This window comes from Boleophthalmus pectinirostris, unplaced genomic scaffold, assembly GCF_026225935.1.
Source record: "Boleophthalmus pectinirostris isolate CB_2022bp ecotype Guang Dong unplaced genomic scaffold, ASM2622593v1 HiC_scaffold_8, whole genome shotgun sequence".
NCBI lineage: Eukaryota > Metazoa > Chordata > Actinopteri > Gobiiformes > Gobiidae > Boleophthalmus > Boleophthalmus pectinirostris.
In genome coordinates, this window is record NW_026571515.1 from 25161802 (window position 1) to 25181065 (window position 19264).

Below are 19264 nucleotides of genomic sequence, written 5' to 3' on the forward strand. Positions count from 1 at the left end.
AGCATTTATAATGGTTCCATATTATTATCATTGGGCCCAGTCAAGCAGAAGTATACAGCAAGGCCAAAAATTAAAGTTTATGCATCTGATATAAAAATGTATTCAACAGATAGCATATGTACTCTAGTTCATGAAACTGTTTACCTTTTTTCTGTACCATTTTTGGTTCTAAAGTTCCATATGTTTTAAACATACCATGTATGAAACATGGAACAAAAATTATTTCCCAAATTTCAAAGACCTGCAAATCATGTAAATAAATTGATGTATTTAATCATATCTTGTGTTATTCCATCTTTGAACTGTTGATGAAGGTACAGGATAAAAAATTTAAAAAAAGATTTAAAATGATAAAAATTTGCTTGGAAGGACTGACATATTTTATAGAAATAGTTACCTTTCTTAACTTTTTGAAGTAATATTAAAGTATTCGGAAGAAAAAAGATGACCTTCTACTTGCTTGCACAATTTTCCCTCCGTTACTTTTCCCTCCGTTACCATGACCCTTCTTAATAAAAAAAATCTCATTACTCAAAAAGTAAGAGGTTTTTCAACCTAATCTTGTACCATATGGTAGAAAACTATATTAAGCAAATATTCAAACCAGTTTGTTAAGGTTATGTAAGTGAGAACCGGTAGTTATCACTGTTTGTATTTATTGCCCAAAAAGTGCTGCATATTTCATTCCCTCCGTTACCGACATGAGTTTTTAAATTTTTTGTCAACAACTTGAAAGAATATCACAAGGTTAACTTTACCCTGTTGGAGTGTTAACTCTTTCCTACATTCTGATACCTTACTTATTTCAATAGTCCCTTTCTGAATAAAAGCTATTTGAATGTAAAAAATCTGCCATTGTTTCCCTCCGTTACCGCTTGACCAGACCCCATTTCCTTTAGCTTGTGTGATCACATTAAGAAAAAAGTTTATCTGTTCTTAATTCCTTCACAGCTTTATTGCGGGGATCTTTAAAAAGATTCATGTCATTACCAATACCAGATTTTAGGGCTTTCTTCAGCAAATAGTTTATTCTCCTCATTAAGCCCAAATTTCTCCAGTCAACTATGGTAAATTTGTTTATTCTTCAGATTACAACATTTAACACAGTTTTAGTTTACATTATTAATTATTTCAAAAAATTTCATACAAAATGTGCAAGTGCCTTTTATAGGTATTTTATAGAAACTCTCTTTTTATTCCTGAAGGCAAATCTACTCTTATTCAGTTTCTGTGCAATGAAAACAACATTGTGATCTGAGATCTCTGGAATGAAATTAAAGCTTTTAATTATTCTGTCAGGTTTGCTTGAAAATATAAGGTCAGTTTGTGTTTTAGACATTTTGTTTCCCCCCAGAGAGCCATTTACTAGATGTGTGAAACTATACAGTGCTGCCATTTCCTTTAGTTTTTCCTATTGCTTTTGTCTGTCCTGTTTATGTTAAAATCCCCCATTACAATCACTCCTTCTCCAGTGTGTTTAGGTATTTTAAAATTTCTTTAAATGAAGTATAAAACTGTACATCTGCTGATGGTGGCCTTTTGTTATGTCATGCATGTTATAAAATATTTTAAATATGTAATTATGACTGAATTATTTAACTGGATGTGAAGTTTTATAACTTCTGACTGTAAAAAACAACAACAAAAAACTAAGATCAAGTTATACAGCACAGAACAGTATAGATCTGAAAACACACAAATCTGCTATTTCACTTTTGTGATCAAATTTTCTCTTAAACTGCAGTGCATTTGCATTGATGAGAGCACTAGTTTTGTCTTTCAAAAAAACAATATTGCAAACATCCCTCTTACTGGCAAGGATCCTCATAATAATCTGACAATCTAAAAGAAGGATAAATCAGGGTTGATATATGATATTTAAACATTAAAATGAAGTTGACTGACACATTTCCGGTGACAAAAAGCAGAAGAGAACAGACCTGAACCAAGTTTCTACATGAAGTTGTCACCCACACCCCTGTGGCCGCCTTTCTATTTCCTTTTTGTTCACACAAATGCACCCATAGCACATACAAGCCAGCACTCAGCAGCAGTGTGAGGAAGATGTGGGTGTCCAAAATCATCTTTTTCATTTGTAAGTGAAATCATATTCATAGCCTGTATATTGTATGTCTATGTCTATGTCTATATTATGTTTAGGAGCCATGTCATTAAAATATATATAATGTTTGTTTTCTTTTTTAGCTTTTAGTGCTGGCTGTGGTGCTCAGGGAGAAGGTAAGCAAAGTGCAGTTATTAACAGGCTGTTGTTTTTATTCTGCTATAATGTCAAAATACATCACCAGACTCGAAAATACAATCTGTGAAGTAAAACATGGGTTTGCATCAGGAACATGAAGTTAATCCCATGTCTGGCAGTTCCTATCATAGCTGTTACTTCAGGGCATTTGATTTAGGCCTATATAATAGGACGTGACAACAGAGAAGGAGAGTACACTTCCGACTATTGTAGTTTTATTGTAGTCAGAAAGTACCAACCCTTTGAATACATTGATTATAAGCAACTTGAGTCTTTCTGCTTATGGATAAAAGCCAAATGAAATATAAAGAACTTGTATCAATTGCAGTATATACACAATTATGTGACACTCATGAAGCAAGCATTCTGATGACAGAGGATAATGTAAAATATCCATGTTTATAATAAACTGACTATTGACTTTTGTTCTATTTCAGCTCTTCCTGTGCCGAGCGTGCATCTGCAGTCACAGTGGTCTAAGGTGTTTCCGTCTGAACAAATCAAACTAAGTTGTGAAATTAACAGCAAGAGCTGGACCATTACCTGGTACAGAGATGAGCAGGAGGTCAGACCTTCAGACAGTTCTGTCATTCTGTCGGAGGAATCCCAGAATCTGACTGTGAATGCAGAAGCACAGTCACAGAGTGGAAAGTACAGATGTAAAGGCAACAGCAAAACCAACACATCTGTTAGCACCACATACAGTAATGCAGTTCAAATCACTGTTCTTGGTAAGTGTTTGTATAGGGAACAATTTACTTGCTTAGATACTGTACTTAATAGTATTTTTTTCACATATTTGATTGATTCAAATATATGTATATATGTATGTTTCTTTACTTTACTTTATGACAGAAACTGTCTCTTTACTTTGCTATTTACAAATTATTTTACCAATACCAATGCTATTTTTTTCATTGTTTAATGGACCAATAATAAATGAACCTCTTTTCCTGGCTGCAGGAGAAAAGCTGAAGCCGACACTAAGCATCAATGAGAACCGGCAGAGTGTATTTGTTGGTGAAGCATTCACTATTAGATGTCTGATCAGTCAGTCAGTCAGTGCATCATCTTCATGGGAATATGTCTGGTACCTCAACGATAATCCCATGCATAAATCCTTTAAGGATGAGTACACTGTAGTTTCAGCTGAAGAGAGCCATGATGGAGACTACTCCTGCAAAGTACGAAGAGGTGGGGTGACTGTCAGCACTGCCAGTGATACCATCAATGTTAAAGTATCAGGTATGTTTGTTTTGAACCCTGCAGTAGTTCAGTGAACCATAAATTCACCCACCAGTTCAAAAAGTAATTTGTTGGAAAATATGTTTGCTATTTTAATGTTAAGTCATAATGGCTGGTCTATAAAAAATTTTGAAAGTTATTAGTAGCAAAGAGTCTTTGGCTTTGTTCACCCTTTTGGTGATCAGTGGTGAAAAGTAATGAAATATAAAATCAATAGTGCTGTACATAAGAAAAATTTTAGATATCTGGGCTTTATTGAAGTACATTTTACAGTGCAAACTTTTTATTCACCACATGATTTGGTTCTGGCTTTGAGCACACAAAAATATAAATATCTTGAAACATTTAGATTTTCTCCTCTGTTGACAATTGTTCATCAAGAAAACCACATTTCAAGCTTTGAATGTTTTCAAAAACCTGTACTACCATTTACTTTTTATTCTGAAAGTATATTTTTAAAATGCACTTTGATGCACTTTGAGTGTTTCTTTAGTATATTTTTAATATGTGATCTTTTACTTGAGTAAACATTTTGCTCCTGTATCTTTATTGTGACAGAACTGTTTAGATTCAAGCCATGAATCATTCACTGCTACTTTTAATTCAGAGTTTCCTATATTCTTATATAGTAAATTCCATCTTGTTGCAGAGATTCCCATACCAACACTGAAGTTTTTAAATGTATGGCCCGAAGTGATTGAGAATGAGGAGGTGTCATTGCATTGTGAGACTGCCGGGCCTGACTGGGCGGTCACCTGGCTGAGAGATGGAGTTCAAGTTGCTCAGAATCCAAACATAAAGTTCACTGAGCAGGGAGCACGACTGATCATGCTATCAGCCTCCAAGAGCCTTCAGGGACGCTACACCTGCAAAGCTCTCCATAACACCAGACACGTCAGCTCTGGGCAAAGCCAACCAGTCATAATCAAAATTCATGGTAATGAACAATTCTTATTCTCTTTTGATTATTCCTTTAGCCTGTCCACTTTTTTATGAGATGTTCTTCTGAAGTGCACATTCACAGACAAACAAATATGCCACAAATCTCTAGTCTTCAAAGTCTTCAACTCTGTTTCCTCCAGCTGTGCTTCCTGTTTTTAAGCTTCACCTTAGAACCTCTGTGGTCTGCTCAACTGCGTTTTTTTTTTTTCATTGCAAAAATACAAAATAAAAAATATATATGTTTTATTTTTCAGATACGCCTAAACCCACATTATCCAAAAGTCCTAATCTAAACAAGATGTATGTAGGTGAGACAGTGAACTTCACATGTGCAGTTCTCCTTTCTGCTGGATGGATCTACAAATGGTCCAAAGATGATGTAGACATTGTCCACACGGGTCCCACTCTTAGTATTGTTCTGCAACTGACAAATGGAGGGGGCTACTCCTGCAAAGCCTTCAGGGGCAGCGTCACAACCCTCAGTAGTGATAAGATGACACAAGCTGTCGATGGTGAGATTCAATAAAGCTTGTAATCATACATTATACATTTTACAGTTTTAATATTTTGTTATTTGTTTTACATTAGTTTACTATTTCCATAGAATCATGTAGGTGATATGCCACCTCCAGAAAGATATGCTGTTACTTTGCAAAACTACTTATGCAAAACTATTGTTATTCTTTGCCAACTTTTTAAATGGACAATACATGTTTATATTTGATTTTATTTGCTGTATTTCAGATGTTCCAGCGGTGAAGTTACACAGTTTATGGTCAGATGTATATAAGAATGAGGCAGTGACTCTGAGCTGTGATGCTGGTAGCACCGACTGGAGATTCTCATGGTTAAAAAATGGACAACCCCTCACTGGAGATGATTTGTTGAAAATAACAGATGAAGGATCCACTCTTCAAATAGTTTCAGCATCAATGAGTCATACGGGGACTTACGTCTGCAAAGCCCAACACAAAACCAGGACTGTCAGCTCTAACTTAAGCCAACCACTAAATGTCAAGGTTTATGGTAAGTGGGTTGACACACACCATAATATCGAATGATGTCATGGTTTCAGATGGAGGGCAGGGTTCTATAAAACTTTTGAAAGAAATATCCAAATGTATGATGTTGAACCTTATCATTATTTGTTCAGGACTAGCTCCACAAATTTACCATATTAATCTTATGACTTAAATTTCTTTCAACTGATAACAGTCACATCTTTTGAGTTGAATAGTGGCCCCACTTTCTGAAGTGTTAATTGCACTTTTGTTAATTTGTGCTGACAGAGAAGACGTTAAACTTTGTGACAGTTTTTATTTCAATTGGAACATGACCAAATCCATTGTGGTTATAGGTTGGTTTGCAAGTTTTATTGTTAGCCTTTTGGTTGAAGAGAGGTGTGAATAGTTCAGATCTATACTGTGCATTTCATTTGAAACAGGATGTTGTGGTGTAAAGGTTGAGCTCTTTGTAGAATTCTGTTGATTATTAGAAGTGACAAGGAAAGACAAAATTACACTTAATTAAGTTAATATTAACAAAAAGCCTATTTAATACAATGTAAAATGTGCACCAGACTACAGTTTTGCACCAGTGATGCACAATAATCATTGCAACTTCTACAAAAGCTTTGGTGATTTTGGTTCAGTTGGTGGTATTAGAGGAACTATTTTTGACCATGTTGATTTATTTTGGACATTTTTTTTCATACATCATTATACTTTTAAAAGACAGCAAACTAATCAGATCCCAGTAAGGTTACTGGATATATTGACTCAAATAGGATGCTCTTTGAATGAACTGCTAATGTGGTGACTGCCTGTTTCTGTTACAGAGATCCCTGTCCCACAGCTGACCCCTCTCACTTCTTGGATGGATGTGTTCCCCTCTGAGACAGTGGAGCTGGGCTGTGGGGTGTCCTCTGCTCCTCAGAACTGGACGTACCAGTGGAAGAAAGATGACCAGACTGTCAATACAGATGTATTTTTTGACCCAGACCACGCTAAGCTCTCCATCCGCTCTGCCTCAGCCTCACATAAAGGCCAGTACAAATGTAGAGCCACCCTAAAGAGCAGACACGTTGTCACGTCTTTCAGCACCCCACGTACTTTGAAAGTGTATGGTACGTTTCTTTACAAATTTGTTGAAGTGTATTATACAGTTTATTATACAGTGCCTGGTTCCTGATTCATTTGGCAGACTAAAATTTGACTAAGACTAAACTATGACTGTACTAAACATAGACTGGACCAACTAATCAAGGCAAACGCAAACAGGAGTAAGGTATGTGAATATAGCTGGCTTTAAATTAAAACAAGCAAGATTATTTTTAACTAATTCTTATAAAGCTAAAAAAAAAGAACTACAAGAACAGCTACTAAAAAAATGTAAATGTATTTTGCAGTAGCAATGTGTAATTCTCAAAGATGACTGTGAATGATTTTCTTGTGCCTAGATCAAAAACCTCAGCCCACACTGGTCCAGCATCCAGACTACTCCATACTCTTCCCTCAGGAGCCAATGAAGTTCCACTGTCAAATCAATGTGTCAAGTGGTTGGGAGTTTGTGTGGTACCAAAACGAGAAAGAACTCCAATCCAACCAGTCGAGATATGAAGTCACTTCTCCTGATATTACAGATTCTGGGTCTTATTCCTGTAAGGTCAAAAGAGGCAAGACTCACAGCTTTAGCTTCATGAGTCATGTTAAAAAGGTTGAAATAAGAAGTAAGTCTGACAGTTTAATTTTATAACTCAGGCAGTGTTATAATTACATATGCATCTGTAATTTAGGTGGTCATGTTTGCTTCATGCTATTGAGTTTTCCATGTTTTGATCAATAAAGCAGGTGCAGCTAAATGTCTTATTTTGTGTTTAGAGGACATGCCTAAGCCTGTTCTGTCCCAGTGGCCTGATGTGGACAAGGTGTACCTAGGAGAGCTGGTGGTGTTTAAATGCGAACTTAACGTGTCATCAGACTGGGAGTACCACTGGCTCAAAAAAGGACATACTATACCGGTTGTTAGTGCTAGCTACACTGTCACTGCAACACATCTACAGGAAGAGGACTATAAATGCAAGGCCAAAAGAAGAAAAACGCTCTTTGAAACAGAAAGTCAGCCAAAAGTCATAAATATTTCTGGTAAGATTTGATAAATTTTTCATCAAAATGTGTTTAAACATGTTTCATTGTAATAATCCAGCAGCTGAGAGCAATATGGCCATCATAAGAGAAGACTTTTTTATCTTTTTCAAAATTCTGTGTTCAATGAATCTTCATAATATAGTTTTACATTATTCAAACACATTCAGATGACTTTGCATGACTTTGTTTGTTAGGATTTATTGATTTTTATTTATTTTTTTCCCTACAAATCTGTGTAGAAATCCCTATCCCCTCTGTGAGCAACTTAACTTCATGGTTGGATGCCTTCCCGACGGAGACTGTGAAGTTGCGCTGTGGGATGGAGACTAGTGCCTCTGATTGGTCTTACACATGGAGCAAAGACGGACAGATGATCAAATCTGAAGACAACATGAAGATAGACCAAGATGGCAGTGTTCTGACCATCGTCTCCTCTGTGTCACATACTGGAGAATACAGCTGCATGGCAAACCACAAGAAGAGACTTGTCAAAAGCAATTACGGTTTGGGGATAAGACTTGAGGTGTATGGTAAGACAACTCATACAGGGCACTATGCTATTTTCGGTAAATTTAAGCTTGCCCTTTTATTGTTTACGATTGTGGATAACCAATAATTTCATATATTGCATTACTTTTTGCATTGTTTAGAAAGAGTAATCTCTGACCGACTCTTGAACGTGTCCTTACAGACGCTAAACCCAGAGTTACGCTTGTCCAAGATCTCGAGTTCAATACCTTCTACACCGAGGATTCAATATATTTCAACTGTGGAGTCAACGTGTCATCAGGATGGGATTATACATGGTTCAAAAATAATAACTTCGAAACATCTGGACCAAACTACACCATCAAACATGCTCACACCTCGCACAGTGGAGAATACAACTGCAGGGCCAAAAGAGGAAAAGGAGAGACTGTTTTCCACACGGATCACAGTAGGAGTGTGGCAATTAAAGTAAAAGGTATATTTCTATATTCCTTTCTTTAGTTTTGGTTTAATATTAAAGGTCCTATATTACACAAAATGGATTCCTGTGAGCTTTAAGTCATGTTATGTTCTAATGTTGTTACTTCATCAAAAACATATCCAGAAATGTGTTTTTTGTTCACACATTTGAGTGATCTACATCCCCCATGCTCAAAATGCTCTGTTCATGTAGTTTTCAAGTTAACAGCTACCTTTTACATTTTATTCAATAGCATTCCAGGGCTGAAAATTATCCAAATGATTCTAGTGAAGATTCATGAAGTTTAGCACTTTCTATATTACTACATGACATCACAAGGTGGAACAGTGTTTTCTGTTTAAGAGAAAAACACAGCCAAAATATGCAGGATGTGTATGTTAAATGTGTAAATTAAACAAAATGCAACTCCACATATGTTTTGGCTGAGGAAACATCATGTAGATCAAAAAATAATATAGGCTCTTTAAATCAGAAGTTTAAGTTTATGAATCATTGCCGGCTTTATTTTGTGTAGTTTGTAGAGACTAGTTTAAAAGTCTGCTTTGTTTGAATATTCTATCCATTGCTTTATGGAAGATTCCTAGATACTTTTAGGTTGGTAGACTAGGTGTTTACCAAGTATTTAATATGAATGCTTTAACATTGTGTAACCTTTTTTGTTTTTTACAGAGCGCCCATCAGCAGCTTTACAGCTCCTAACAGGCTGGTCCGAGGTGTTTTCCACTGACAGTCTAGTGCTCCAGTGTGAAGCAGTAGACAGTGAGGATGATGACTGGAAATTTGAATGGTACTATAACACGCACTAAAGAAATGCAAAGAGCATATTTAACATTATAAAATATTTCTTATATAAACCCCTAAAGACGGGCATACACTGTGTGATTTTTGGTTCTTTTTGAGTCAATTTTTCACTCGTGCAACTGTTTTTGGGATCAGGTTTTGTCTTAATCATGTGTCGTGCTTTGTGTAGTATATATGGGGTAATGAGAAGCGATATAATACCTCACGACCAGCTCCCGATTGGCAATTGTAGGTCACAAAAATATCAAACCCGTGGGAAATCCAGTTGCCTCTTGTGAGAGTTTCGCACTGCTGAAATAGTTCGTTCATGTAGTGTGAAAACATGAATCATGAGATGTGAACTTTTAAACCCTGCGATTTGGTTGTACAGTCTGAGCTGAGGCTGTGAAACCATCAAAAATATTGCACTGTTACTGCTTGTTCTGTTGCTGTTCCTTCTTTTTAACATTTTTTCATAGATATCTATAAAACTAACCTTAAACTGGTTCATTTGACATCAAGTTTAGAACTATTTGTGGGCCAAAATATGGACTAAAATGTACAGACAGATGGATGTATAGTATTCATTTCAATTTAATTATAATGTGGCAGTGCATTAATTCATAGTTTGTAAACATTCAATAATCTAATAATTTTTAACCACTTGTTTGAAAGTGGGCTTTGAAAACTAAATGAAACATGTTTAAATGTTATGTTTTTAACCAAGCTAATATTTAATTTGATAATGAAATATGCATAATCAGTTAACTAATTAACTAAAGAATAACCCAACACAAATGCAAATATATTTATAAAGTTTGTTCTTACACAGGTTCAAAGGAAGTGAAATAATTGAGCAGCCTTTTTCTAAAAAACATACAGTCACACCACAGAATGACCCTGACCAGAACCAGTACACATGCAAGGGCAAGCGCGACGGGAGGCCAGCTTATACCAAGACTAGTGAACCTCTGAAAACAACCAACCTCTGTAAGTCTATCTTTATTTGAGTTTGAAAATGTTGCTTCTTATTTTGATTTGTTTGTTTGTTTGTATTTTTTTATCACAGTGTTGAAGAGGAGAGTCCTTCTGTCCATTTCTGGATGTGTAGTGTTTGGCCTTTGTGCAGTTTTTCTTGGGTGTATTGTTCTGAGAGTCTGCCGCAAGCCAGGTTTCACTTCCTTAAATAATCATAATATTAAAAAAAAATATTTATGACTACAGCACTCAATGGCTACTTATTTTGGATCAATTAAACAATAAAATAACTTACTTAAAGTCCTTATCTTACTCCAGACAAACCTTCAAGTTTATATTGCAGATGACATATTCTAGTAAAATTTGGTCCTTGTTTTGATGTACAGAGATATTATTCCAAATATATTATCTGTTATATGCAGTTGTTACAAGCTGATGTTAGAATACAATGTAAAATTACCGATTTGATTATAGATCACTGTCTCATGTAATACAAAAAGAAACAACACATAACACTGATTATTGCATGATTTACTATAAAAAAGAAAGAAGTTAATGCAGTGTAATGTAATGTAGATTTTAATTTTGGTTAACAATAGAGTCCAGGGGTCCATGGGTTTTATGGTGTACCTAATTACCTGGCCATCAAGTGTGTTTAGTCATAACTGTCTTTATTGAATTATTATTATGTGTGGTTTGTCTTTGTATTAAAGGTCTTTCTTTTCTTGTAGTTGTTGACCAAGAGAAACCAGATGAGGTTGACCTATTTCTAACAAGGGCAGAACTATCAAAGCGTATGTTGACTGAACAGTTTGGTTTTTGGGTAGCTTGTTCCTCCTTTTTTGCTAACTCAGCTCCACCAAATAACCGCATATGATATCTGTTTTAGTTTAAGAAACCAGCCACTTTTTGTTCTCAGTATACTGTTCTCTCTCTTTTGCTTTTCTGCAGATGCACCAAATCCATTAACTGAATATGTTACTGATGAAGACCTGAAAGACATTGCTAAAGGTACTTTTAAGTACATGTCAACAAAACTATAAAATAATGTTTGTATACTTTGTGTACTATATTTGTTTGTTCCTCTGCTCACAGAAGCGGATGAAAATGGAACAATAAGTTGTGAATCAACACTGTTACCGATAAAAGCTAAAGAGGATGAAGGTAACTAAAGGGCAGAGTGGTCATATAAATAAGATTAATTGAAATAGTTTCTTAATGAGTGTGCTCTTTTTTAGCCACACCATCTGACAGCAACAACACAACTGGGAATGGCGAGATGGTTTCATTTAAACAATGATTTATGTTGAAATGGTATATGTAATTTAACTTTTTTCACAGAGGGCCACATATGGAACTATATTTGTAGTGGAGGGCTGCAGATTAGTGGTCAATGCAGGGGGTCTTTCAAACTGTTTAAATGTAGGTATTTTACTAAACATATAAATAAGTTAACCATGCTTGAGCAAAGACTTGGACTATGTATAGCTGTACAATGTCAGCAGCAGGATTGTGTAAATATGATTCCTGAATGTATTTATGTAGTTTATTGCCTGTTTTGTTCATGTATATAAAACCATACTTTGTGCCACACTTGAGAGGGCTAATGTAGACTGAAGTAGACTAGTGCTGTTTAATTCTCAGAACAGACACCAGGGGTCAGCAGATATCAATGAGTGTTGTTTTGTATCTGAACTTTATTTTGAATGCACACTTTATTTTGTGAACGCTAGGGACTTCAGGAGACATGAATTCAAATTGTGTAAATTGTATTTAATATCATATGTAGTTGCTATGAAATTATACAAAAATAAAAATGTATGAACTATTGTTGTATCCTCCCGGTTCTGTCTGACAGGTACATCTGTAAAATATTTGAAGAAGGAAGGGGCGTTAGAACTTCGGAATTAAATATTATTTCAATTACTCAGGAAGACTCACGTCTATTTCAGAATATCTGCCAGTTTCTCCACATAATAGTTATAGTTGTCCTGACAGTCCTCCCAGGGGCTGAAGCTCTGCTCCTCCTTTTCCACGTACGTCTCCCAAACGTGCACAAAGTCGCTGGGCTTCATCATCCTCAGTTTACAGCCAGCACTCGCCAGAGCCTTCAGCCCCTCCACAATCTCCGGCTGCTCCCACTCAAACAGGCGCGAGCAGAACACACACAGCTTCAACTTTTTACGCTGACGAAGAATAGCGGTCAGTTTAGCAGCACAGTCTGCACAGGGACTGCACGACACGTACCATGTCACATCATATTCCTGGGATGAATCCGGCAGTACCTGAGTTGGAAATTATGCAGAATAAATGGTGTCAATAGTGGAAAAAAGTGTGAACACGCCGCTGTTTTTTTTTTTTTTTTTTTCTGTTTATGGTCTTCAGTTTTATGATCCAGATCTTGGCACAGTCTGAAGGGAGAGTGCTGGGGTTTCATGGAGAAATGAATTCCAGTGAATATACATGTTTTGACACGAGGGACTTGACGACAAACACAACTGTTATGAGTGAAATTACCTGCTGAAAGAAAGCCTCCTCTGCGTGTGCTGTGGTATGTTCATCCTCCATATAACCTTTCAGCGGCTCTGTGCTGCCACCTGCTGTGTCCACCCGGTAGCACAGAAGGGTCTTGTTCCTCCCAGATGAATACTCTACATTTCTGAACTGAAACTTGAAATAGAAGGGGCTCATCTGTTCTCTGGTCAAATGAGATGATATTTATGAGTACATGCCTTCTGCTATTCATGAGCAGTCAATCTCTGCACTAAACTAAGTCAACAGAAGCAAAGCATGAAAAAAGATATGCAAAATTATTTCCTACACATTTTAAATGTGCAAAATATATATAACAAATAAAAAAATATGAATTCATATTTGAAATTACTATATCATACATTTGTTTAACCATTAGAAAACATATAATTCTTGGAAAATCTTCTGTTCATTACTAAACCCATTTTATCCAGAATACAATTGCACCAATAAATATTTATATTAAAGGTGCACTGTAAAAAGTTTTTGATTGAGGGTCTGCCACCTGCTTGTTTCCACGGGCATTTTATTGCTTTGTCTGGAATGTTCCATGGTACAGTTTTAACCTTTTCAATCTTGATGGATCCACATAGGTGACTAGGCAGAGTTAGGTTAGATCAGAAGAAAGTCGACCCTGTGTACAATAAGTATTTTAAAACATTTGAGTTAGATATGTTTATTTCCATACTGTGGAAGATTCCTAGTGAAGCAATACTATCTCCATGGAGACAAGCAAGCACGTGGTGGACCCTCTACCAGAAAAGTTATCTAAATCACATTTAGGTGTTCATATTGCTTACATCTTAGAAGTAAAAGAGCAAAGTTCTTACTGCATAAGTCACCACAAGTTCACCATCAAATTACATAACAAAATATTCAAAGTCACTATAAATAATCTTGTATCAGAGGGGTGCTAAAGTTACAGTCCTGTTCTATCTTTCAGAATGTAACCTCATTAAAATATTTTCTTGATTTTCTTTGGTAATCCACTGCTATGGTTCATTCAGTGGGATCATCCGGCCTTGTCTCATATTGCCTTGCTATCTCTTTTCTAATAATCAAAGCACAGTTAGTGGACGCCAGATGCTATGGAGCCGGTGAGTCATCCCTATTCTTACAGTGGGGTTAGTAAGGACAGCAGTTGTGAATCACTGGTACATTTAGCATTAAAATATATCCTCAAAACTCTCAACCAATAAATAAATAAATAAACAAACAAATATACTATATCAAACAAAATGTAAAAAGAAGATGAGGGGTAATTTGTTATTTACATTTCAAGGCTGATCTCTAGTAACTGAGAACAATTTAAATTTTATAATCTCTGATCTACAAAAATTATATCCCACATTACTTTAGTTCTCTTACTTAATGTATTTTCCTTACTTTGATCAAAGGAAGTTGTAAGTTTCAAATATTACACACCACATTATTATTTTTTGTATACTATTCCATACTCTTCTTACCCTTTCACAATCTCAAATGGTGGAAGTTCGATCGGCTGAAACTCCCCGTTCTCTTCATTGGTAATCCCTGTTGCCCCTTCAGTTTCTGTAGTCCTGCTCTCCTCACCAGCCTTGCTCTGTTCTGGTGTCTTCTCTGGTAATTTCTCTGACTTCTTCACAACTTTGTCTGGCTTTTTGGCATTCTTCTCCTTAGTTTTTTCCTTATCCAGTGCCTTCTCATCGCTCTTCTCCTTCTTTTTAGCACCAATCCGACTTCGATCAGCCATGACTGTCTGAAGCCTGTGAAAGAGCTAGATAAAAAGGGGAACGAGGAGAGAGACAGGGGTTGGGCACTGGATAAGAGGGGAGATAACCCCCAGTATGCTGACAAAAATAGATGCTATTGTGAGCTATAAGTGGAGCCAAAACAAATCACTCCTATGCTCAACATGCCCTATGGGGGTCGAAAAGGTCAAAGCTGTGTAGAGAGAGATAGTTATTGTAGACTTATACCGTATCTTTCAATCTTACTATATTTAGCTATCTAATTAAGAAAATCTATTTGGTTTATGTAAGTTAAAGCTTAGGGAAAATGCGCTGTCACTTCACCATTCATCGGGGCTTTGTGAATGTCAACAGCACAGCAACCGGGGCAAGAGTTATTATTATCAATGTTTGGTTCTGTGGAGAGAGTAACCAAGGATATTATGACACCATATGTATCACTCTTCTCCTTCTTTTTAGCAACAATCCAACTTCGGTCAGCCATATATACATATCTGTGTGTCAGTGTGTGCATTTATTTATTACTTGATATATATGTCCAGAATAACTCATTACTATTACTATCCAATATCATCTGAAAACATAACCCAATTAGGACATTAGTATGAGTGTGAGAAAACAGGAGCAGAGCACAAACAACTACCTTTAAGAATAGTATCAATATGTTTGACTGTTGTGGCCATTAAAGGAACAAAAATGGTTTCTATATTAGCGTGTGTATTTTAGTAAGTGTGTCTGTCTTGAGTCTGAAAATGACTTTGTGCACTGCAGCTGCAATAACCAGAGGCACAGAGGAGAGAAAGTTCAATTACAATTTGCTCTCCTGCCTCAGTCGCACTCTGCCACGTAATTCATTTCAGACGCAATTACCAATATAGCAGTGTGGCCCGGCTCGATCCGCTAACTCAAATGGATGAGCTGTCACAGGCAGGAAATGGAGAGACACAGTTAAGGTTGCACCAGATAAACAATATATGCTCACAAGAAAGCACAGAAAGAGGTTGACTGACAAGAAAATGTACTGGCAAATTTATACATCCTGATAAAGATAATGTAATAAGTTAACAATGTGTCTTAGTTAGACACAATAATATTTAAAGTGCAAAGTATCAATAACAAAACATTTATTAACCGGATATGTAAGATGTGCAGATAGAAATCACTTCAGCTCTGGATTAGAAATACAGCAATTGTCACTACAAGCTAATTATGAATAGTCTGGCTGCTTCAGGCCAAAATTAATTTCATTTTTCTAGGTCTTATGTTGAAAATTGAGAGACATAGCCTGATGTAGTCTGTGAAAGCAGCTGGCAATGCATTTAAATAGAACTGTAATTACTTTTTGGAAAAAGTCTCACTGGCACAGCAAGAGCCGATTTTCTCATTTTGTTACATCCCGTAACATTTTAGTTGAGGCAATATGAGACTGAACAATGTTACAATGTAAATATAAAATAAAATTCTTGCATTTATGGAACATTTTCAACAAGTTATTCAATGAAACTACTCCAATAGTCTGATTAACCATTTATGCAAAACATCATCCCTAGTTTTGAACCTACATTCTCTGGGGGGCCTGCATGTCTAAAGTGTATTTACATAAATACATGATATGCTACAACACATTCACTATTTATTACAATAAATACACCAACTTGTTGGCAATAGTATAAAAATAAAATGTGTGCACTGACAGGCATTATTATGAAACAGAGACAAATTGTTTGCAGAGGTGTTTATCAGTAAAATAAAACTATATGCTACATTTTGCAATATTATTAATGAAGTGAATGACAGCACATGGGGTTGTGTTCCTGTAATTCAGATAAAGTAAATCATAGTTCAAAACATTGGCCCTCTGCAGCTTCATGGTTATATCCTAGTAAGGTCCATGCATGTTAATGGGCCTGGAGTCCATATCAGAGGGTTTTTCCATAAAGCTTCAAATAAATCCATAAAGCTTTTCTGTAAAGCTTCAAATAAATCCACTTTGGCAACTTGAATTTGAGTGTAACATGTGCTTTCCAGTTAGAACACATTTAATAGTGTATTGTCTAATACTAGACTGTAAATTAGTAAAATGTTTTTTTTCTGACAATGCATTATGGAAAAGCCCTCAAGTATACAAAAGAGCAAATAATGAGCAACAAAATTATTATTACATCAGGAATAAAGCTTTCTGTTTTCCCAGTAAGATGCATTTAAAATGCATTTATCTATGTCCATAACAGCCTGTAGTTAGCTTTGAGGTAGATAAGAGTTTCCAGGTTCTTTGGTAAATCACAGGTTCTCTGACAGCATCCAACTGTACTGAATATAGTCTCCACCACAGTGCCACAGGCTGGTATAGTGAACACTCTTTTAGCCATCTGAGCCAGTTGAGGGAAGTCAATAGCTTTACGTCTCCAGTAATGCAAAGCCTCCTCATCTGTGGGCTCCTCTCTGAGATATACAGCCAGCTCCTGCTCAAGGCTTTTGGCTTGAGTCATTGGTCTCTGCTTAATAAAAGAGAAGAGCTTGCATGGACGGGACAGAGGGGAGACCGGAGAGAGGGCTGGGGCAGGAGGAGAGGGATACTCTGCCTGTAGGTCTGTGGTGGGATCTGTAGGGTTAGGAGTGTTTGAGTGTTTGTTTAACTCCTCTAAGACAACCTGTCTGTGCCAGTCCGGGTTGTTACTCCATGAGAGTTTGAACTGAGGGTCCAGAGTGGTGGCAGTGATGTAAAGGGGGTCCTGGAGAAGAGGAGCCAGAAGCCGTTCCACTGCCTGCCTCAGAGCGATCAAGAGAGCAGGACAGTGGACGGCAGAGGTCTCAGATAGATGCTTACACAGGCCTAAAACACATGGCATTGCTAAACTAATGGGCACATGTCGATCTGTCAGAGGGTCAGTCTGCCTTGCTCCATGTACCATATCCCAGGCTTCAGTGAAAGGTTCCAGGACATCTGTGAGTTCACGTAAGAGCACCCGCTCTGAAGTCCCCAAAGACAGCTCATTGGGACCACTCAGCTCCTCCAGGAAATCCACAGAATCCAGGAGACGATGCAGCACCTAAATTATTTAATAATATATTTAGAATTAACATTACATTTGTGTTTAATTATGTATTAATTTATCCTATTTCTTTTTTTTAATTAATTTATTAGCTTATTATTATCTTAAAAATTTCATACTAAACTAAATACTAAAAATGACAAATGTCTAATTGGGCATAGGCTATAATAGTAATAGAGATAAATGTGTAAAACTCACTTTGAGCTGTATTGCCCAGTCGTCGAGTGCAGAGGGAATGCTCCCTGAAGTCAGTGCTGTAGTATCAAACACCTGGTTGAGCTTCTCAGCTGGGACTGCGGAGGTAATGTAGTGATAGAAAGAGGACGCCTTCCTCAGAGTGGGCGATAGTTGTGGACAGGAGCGTAAACCCTCCTTAACACATCTTTGTAAGGAGCGAGAGAAGCAGTCCACACGGCATACACCAAGCCCCTGCTCCAGTGACTCTTCCCATTCAAATTCCTCATTGTGGCCATTTGGAATACTGTCTTCTCCATTATGGGTACTGTGTCTCACTTCCCCCTCTTCCCCCTGTTTGCTACCCTGCAGGGGTGATATTAGGAAACCTGGGAGGCAACATGGCTTTTCTGTTGATGGGATTGCATCTGCAACAACTCGGAATGCTCTTCCTGCAACACTGTGGGAGAAACAAACTTCTTCAAAGTCAGAGAGAATTTGACTACATGAACTGACGTCAGTCAAAGGAAGGCAAGCCAACAGAGCAGAGCGCATCTGCCAGTCACATGTGAGGAAATGGCAGGTGATACCAAAATACCTGGCAAGAGAGAATAAAACAAAAATGCATAAATATGCATATATAAAATATAAAAATGCATAAATATAGAATATTGATAAGCATTTACTAAGTAAATAATTCATAAAACACCTGATCGGTTTGAAAAAGTGTGACTGCAAACAAAATTATTCAAACTGTACAGCCTGTACATTCAAAATATATAGCCTCTACTTTTGGTATGCTGGACCTTCTTACCCGGATGAGTTCAAAGCTTTGTCCCAGCAGATGTCCAGGCTGAGACTGAGGGTGTGGGCTGAGCTCAGTGCCTGCCGCGTTGCCAGTTGTGCTTGATAGGCATAAGCTGGAAGGAGCTGGCTTTGGATGTAAAGTTGTGAGTCTGGAGTATAACGTGGCTCCAAGAGCTGTAGCAATGCTCGAAATCCTTCTTTTCCACCATCGACACTGGCTGTAGATCCTGCACTATCATCTTGGCTATAGCCTCAGAAATAAGCACCTGTTTTGACCAAGCATGTGTTAAAGTCTGATGATAGTGGTGTAAAAAAAAAACAAAAAAACATTTATATCTTGGCAAAAGAATTTTGGACACACCTGACGTGGATCGTGTTTGTCAAATTTTGTCACCCTTCCTCCAGGGTTTGCTCCCACCACTCCCACGGAGCCTGGGTTCCCAGTCCCTCCAGCTGCGCCTCCCGCTGCCGCTCCAGTGATGAGGGGGACATTATAGCGGACATTCCCTCCATTTGCAGTAAAATTGTGCACCGAGCCAGAGGAGTACCCCTCTCTCTTCATATCTTTCCTTTTCACAAACTCATCATACATGGTGGGGTGCTTGCGCTGCAAAAGACAGAAAGAAATGACATGTGGACTCAGAAAA

The 19264-nt window shown here is 37.1% G+C and overlaps 3 protein-coding genes across 3 annotated transcripts; 1 reads left to right on the forward strand and 2 right to left on the reverse strand.

Annotated features, from left to right (window-relative positions):
* Positions 1–1098: 1098 nt before the first annotated feature.
* On the forward strand, positions 1099–12149 carry LOC110164870 (hemicentin-1-like). The gene is made up of 19 exons (XM_020930004.2): positions 1099–2095; positions 2206–2238; positions 2698–2991; positions 3224–3505; positions 4155–4442; positions 4702–4959; positions 5192–5473; positions 6285–6572; positions 6906–7175; positions 7327–7590; positions 7833–8123; positions 8285–8557; positions 9233–9350; positions 10176–10333; positions 10413–10514; positions 11053–11115; positions 11273–11332; positions 11417–11485; positions 11560–12149. The coding sequence occupies exons 1-19, from the start codon at positions 2065–2067 to the stop codon at positions 11619–11621; spliced, it is 3486 nt and encodes a 1161-aa protein (XP_020785663.2). The 5' UTR covers positions 1099–2064; the 3' UTR covers positions 11622–12149.
* On the reverse strand, positions 12074–14729 carry LOC129412332 (C->U-editing enzyme APOBEC-2-like). Its single transcript, XM_055165854.1, has 4 exons — positions 14320–14729; positions 12839–13019; positions 12263–12606; positions 12074–12185 (listed from the first exon to the last, which is right to left on the reverse strand). Exons 1-3 carry the CDS (start codon positions 14583–14585, stop codon positions 12265–12267), a joined length of 789 nt encoding a protein of 262 aa, XP_055021829.1. The 5' UTR covers positions 14586–14729; the 3' UTR covers positions 12074–12185; positions 12263–12264.
* A 1041-nt stretch (positions 14730–15770) lies between these two features.
* On the reverse strand, positions 15771–19220 carry si:dkey-109j17.5 (zinc finger BED domain-containing protein 4). The gene is made up of 4 exons (XM_055165843.1): positions 18979–19220; positions 18625–18883; positions 17835–18408; positions 15771–17633 (listed from the first exon to the last, which is right to left on the reverse strand). Exons 3-4 carry the CDS (start codon positions 18363–18365, stop codon positions 16800–16802), a joined length of 1365 nt encoding a protein of 454 aa, XP_055021818.1. The 5' UTR covers positions 18366–18408; positions 18625–18883; positions 18979–19220; the 3' UTR covers positions 15771–16799.
* Positions 19221–19264: the final 44 nt, after the last annotated feature.

Excerpts from the sequence above, each read along its gene's own strand:
- LOC110164870 (XM_020930004.2), top strand. The coding sequence starts at position 2,065 with ATGTGGGTGTCCAAAATCATCTTTTTCATTT. Across the intron at positions 4,960-5,191 it reads GATGACACAAGCTGTCGATG|ATGTTCCAGCGGTGAAGTTA; the intron begins GTGAGATTCAAT and ends GCTGTATTTCAG. Across the intron at positions 10,515-11,052 it reads GAGAGTCTGCCGCAAGCCAG|TTGTTGACCAAGAGAAACCA; the intron begins GTTTCACTTCCT and ends CTTTTCTTGTAG.
- LOC129412332 (XM_055165854.1), bottom strand. The coding sequence starts at position 14,585 with ATGGCTGATCGAAGTCGGATTGGTGCTAAAAAGAAGGAGAAGAGCGAT. Across the intron at positions 13,020-14,319 it reads CCATTTGAGATTGTGAAAGG|AGAACAGATGAGCCCCTTCT; the intron begins GTAAGAAGAGTA and ends TCATTTGACCAG. Across the intron at positions 12,607-12,838 it reads AGGAGGCTTTCTTTCAGCAG|GTACTGCCGGATTCATCCCA; the intron begins GTAATTTCACTC and ends TTTCCAACTCAG.
- si:dkey-109j17.5 (XM_055165843.1), bottom strand. The coding sequence starts at position 18,365 with ATGCGCTCTGCTCTGTTGGCTTGCCTTCCTTTGACTGACGTCAGTTCA. Across the intron at positions 17,634-17,834 it reads ACTGGGCAATACAGCTCAAA|GTGCTGCATCGTCTCCTGGA; the intron begins GTGAGTTTTACA and ends TAAATAATTTAG.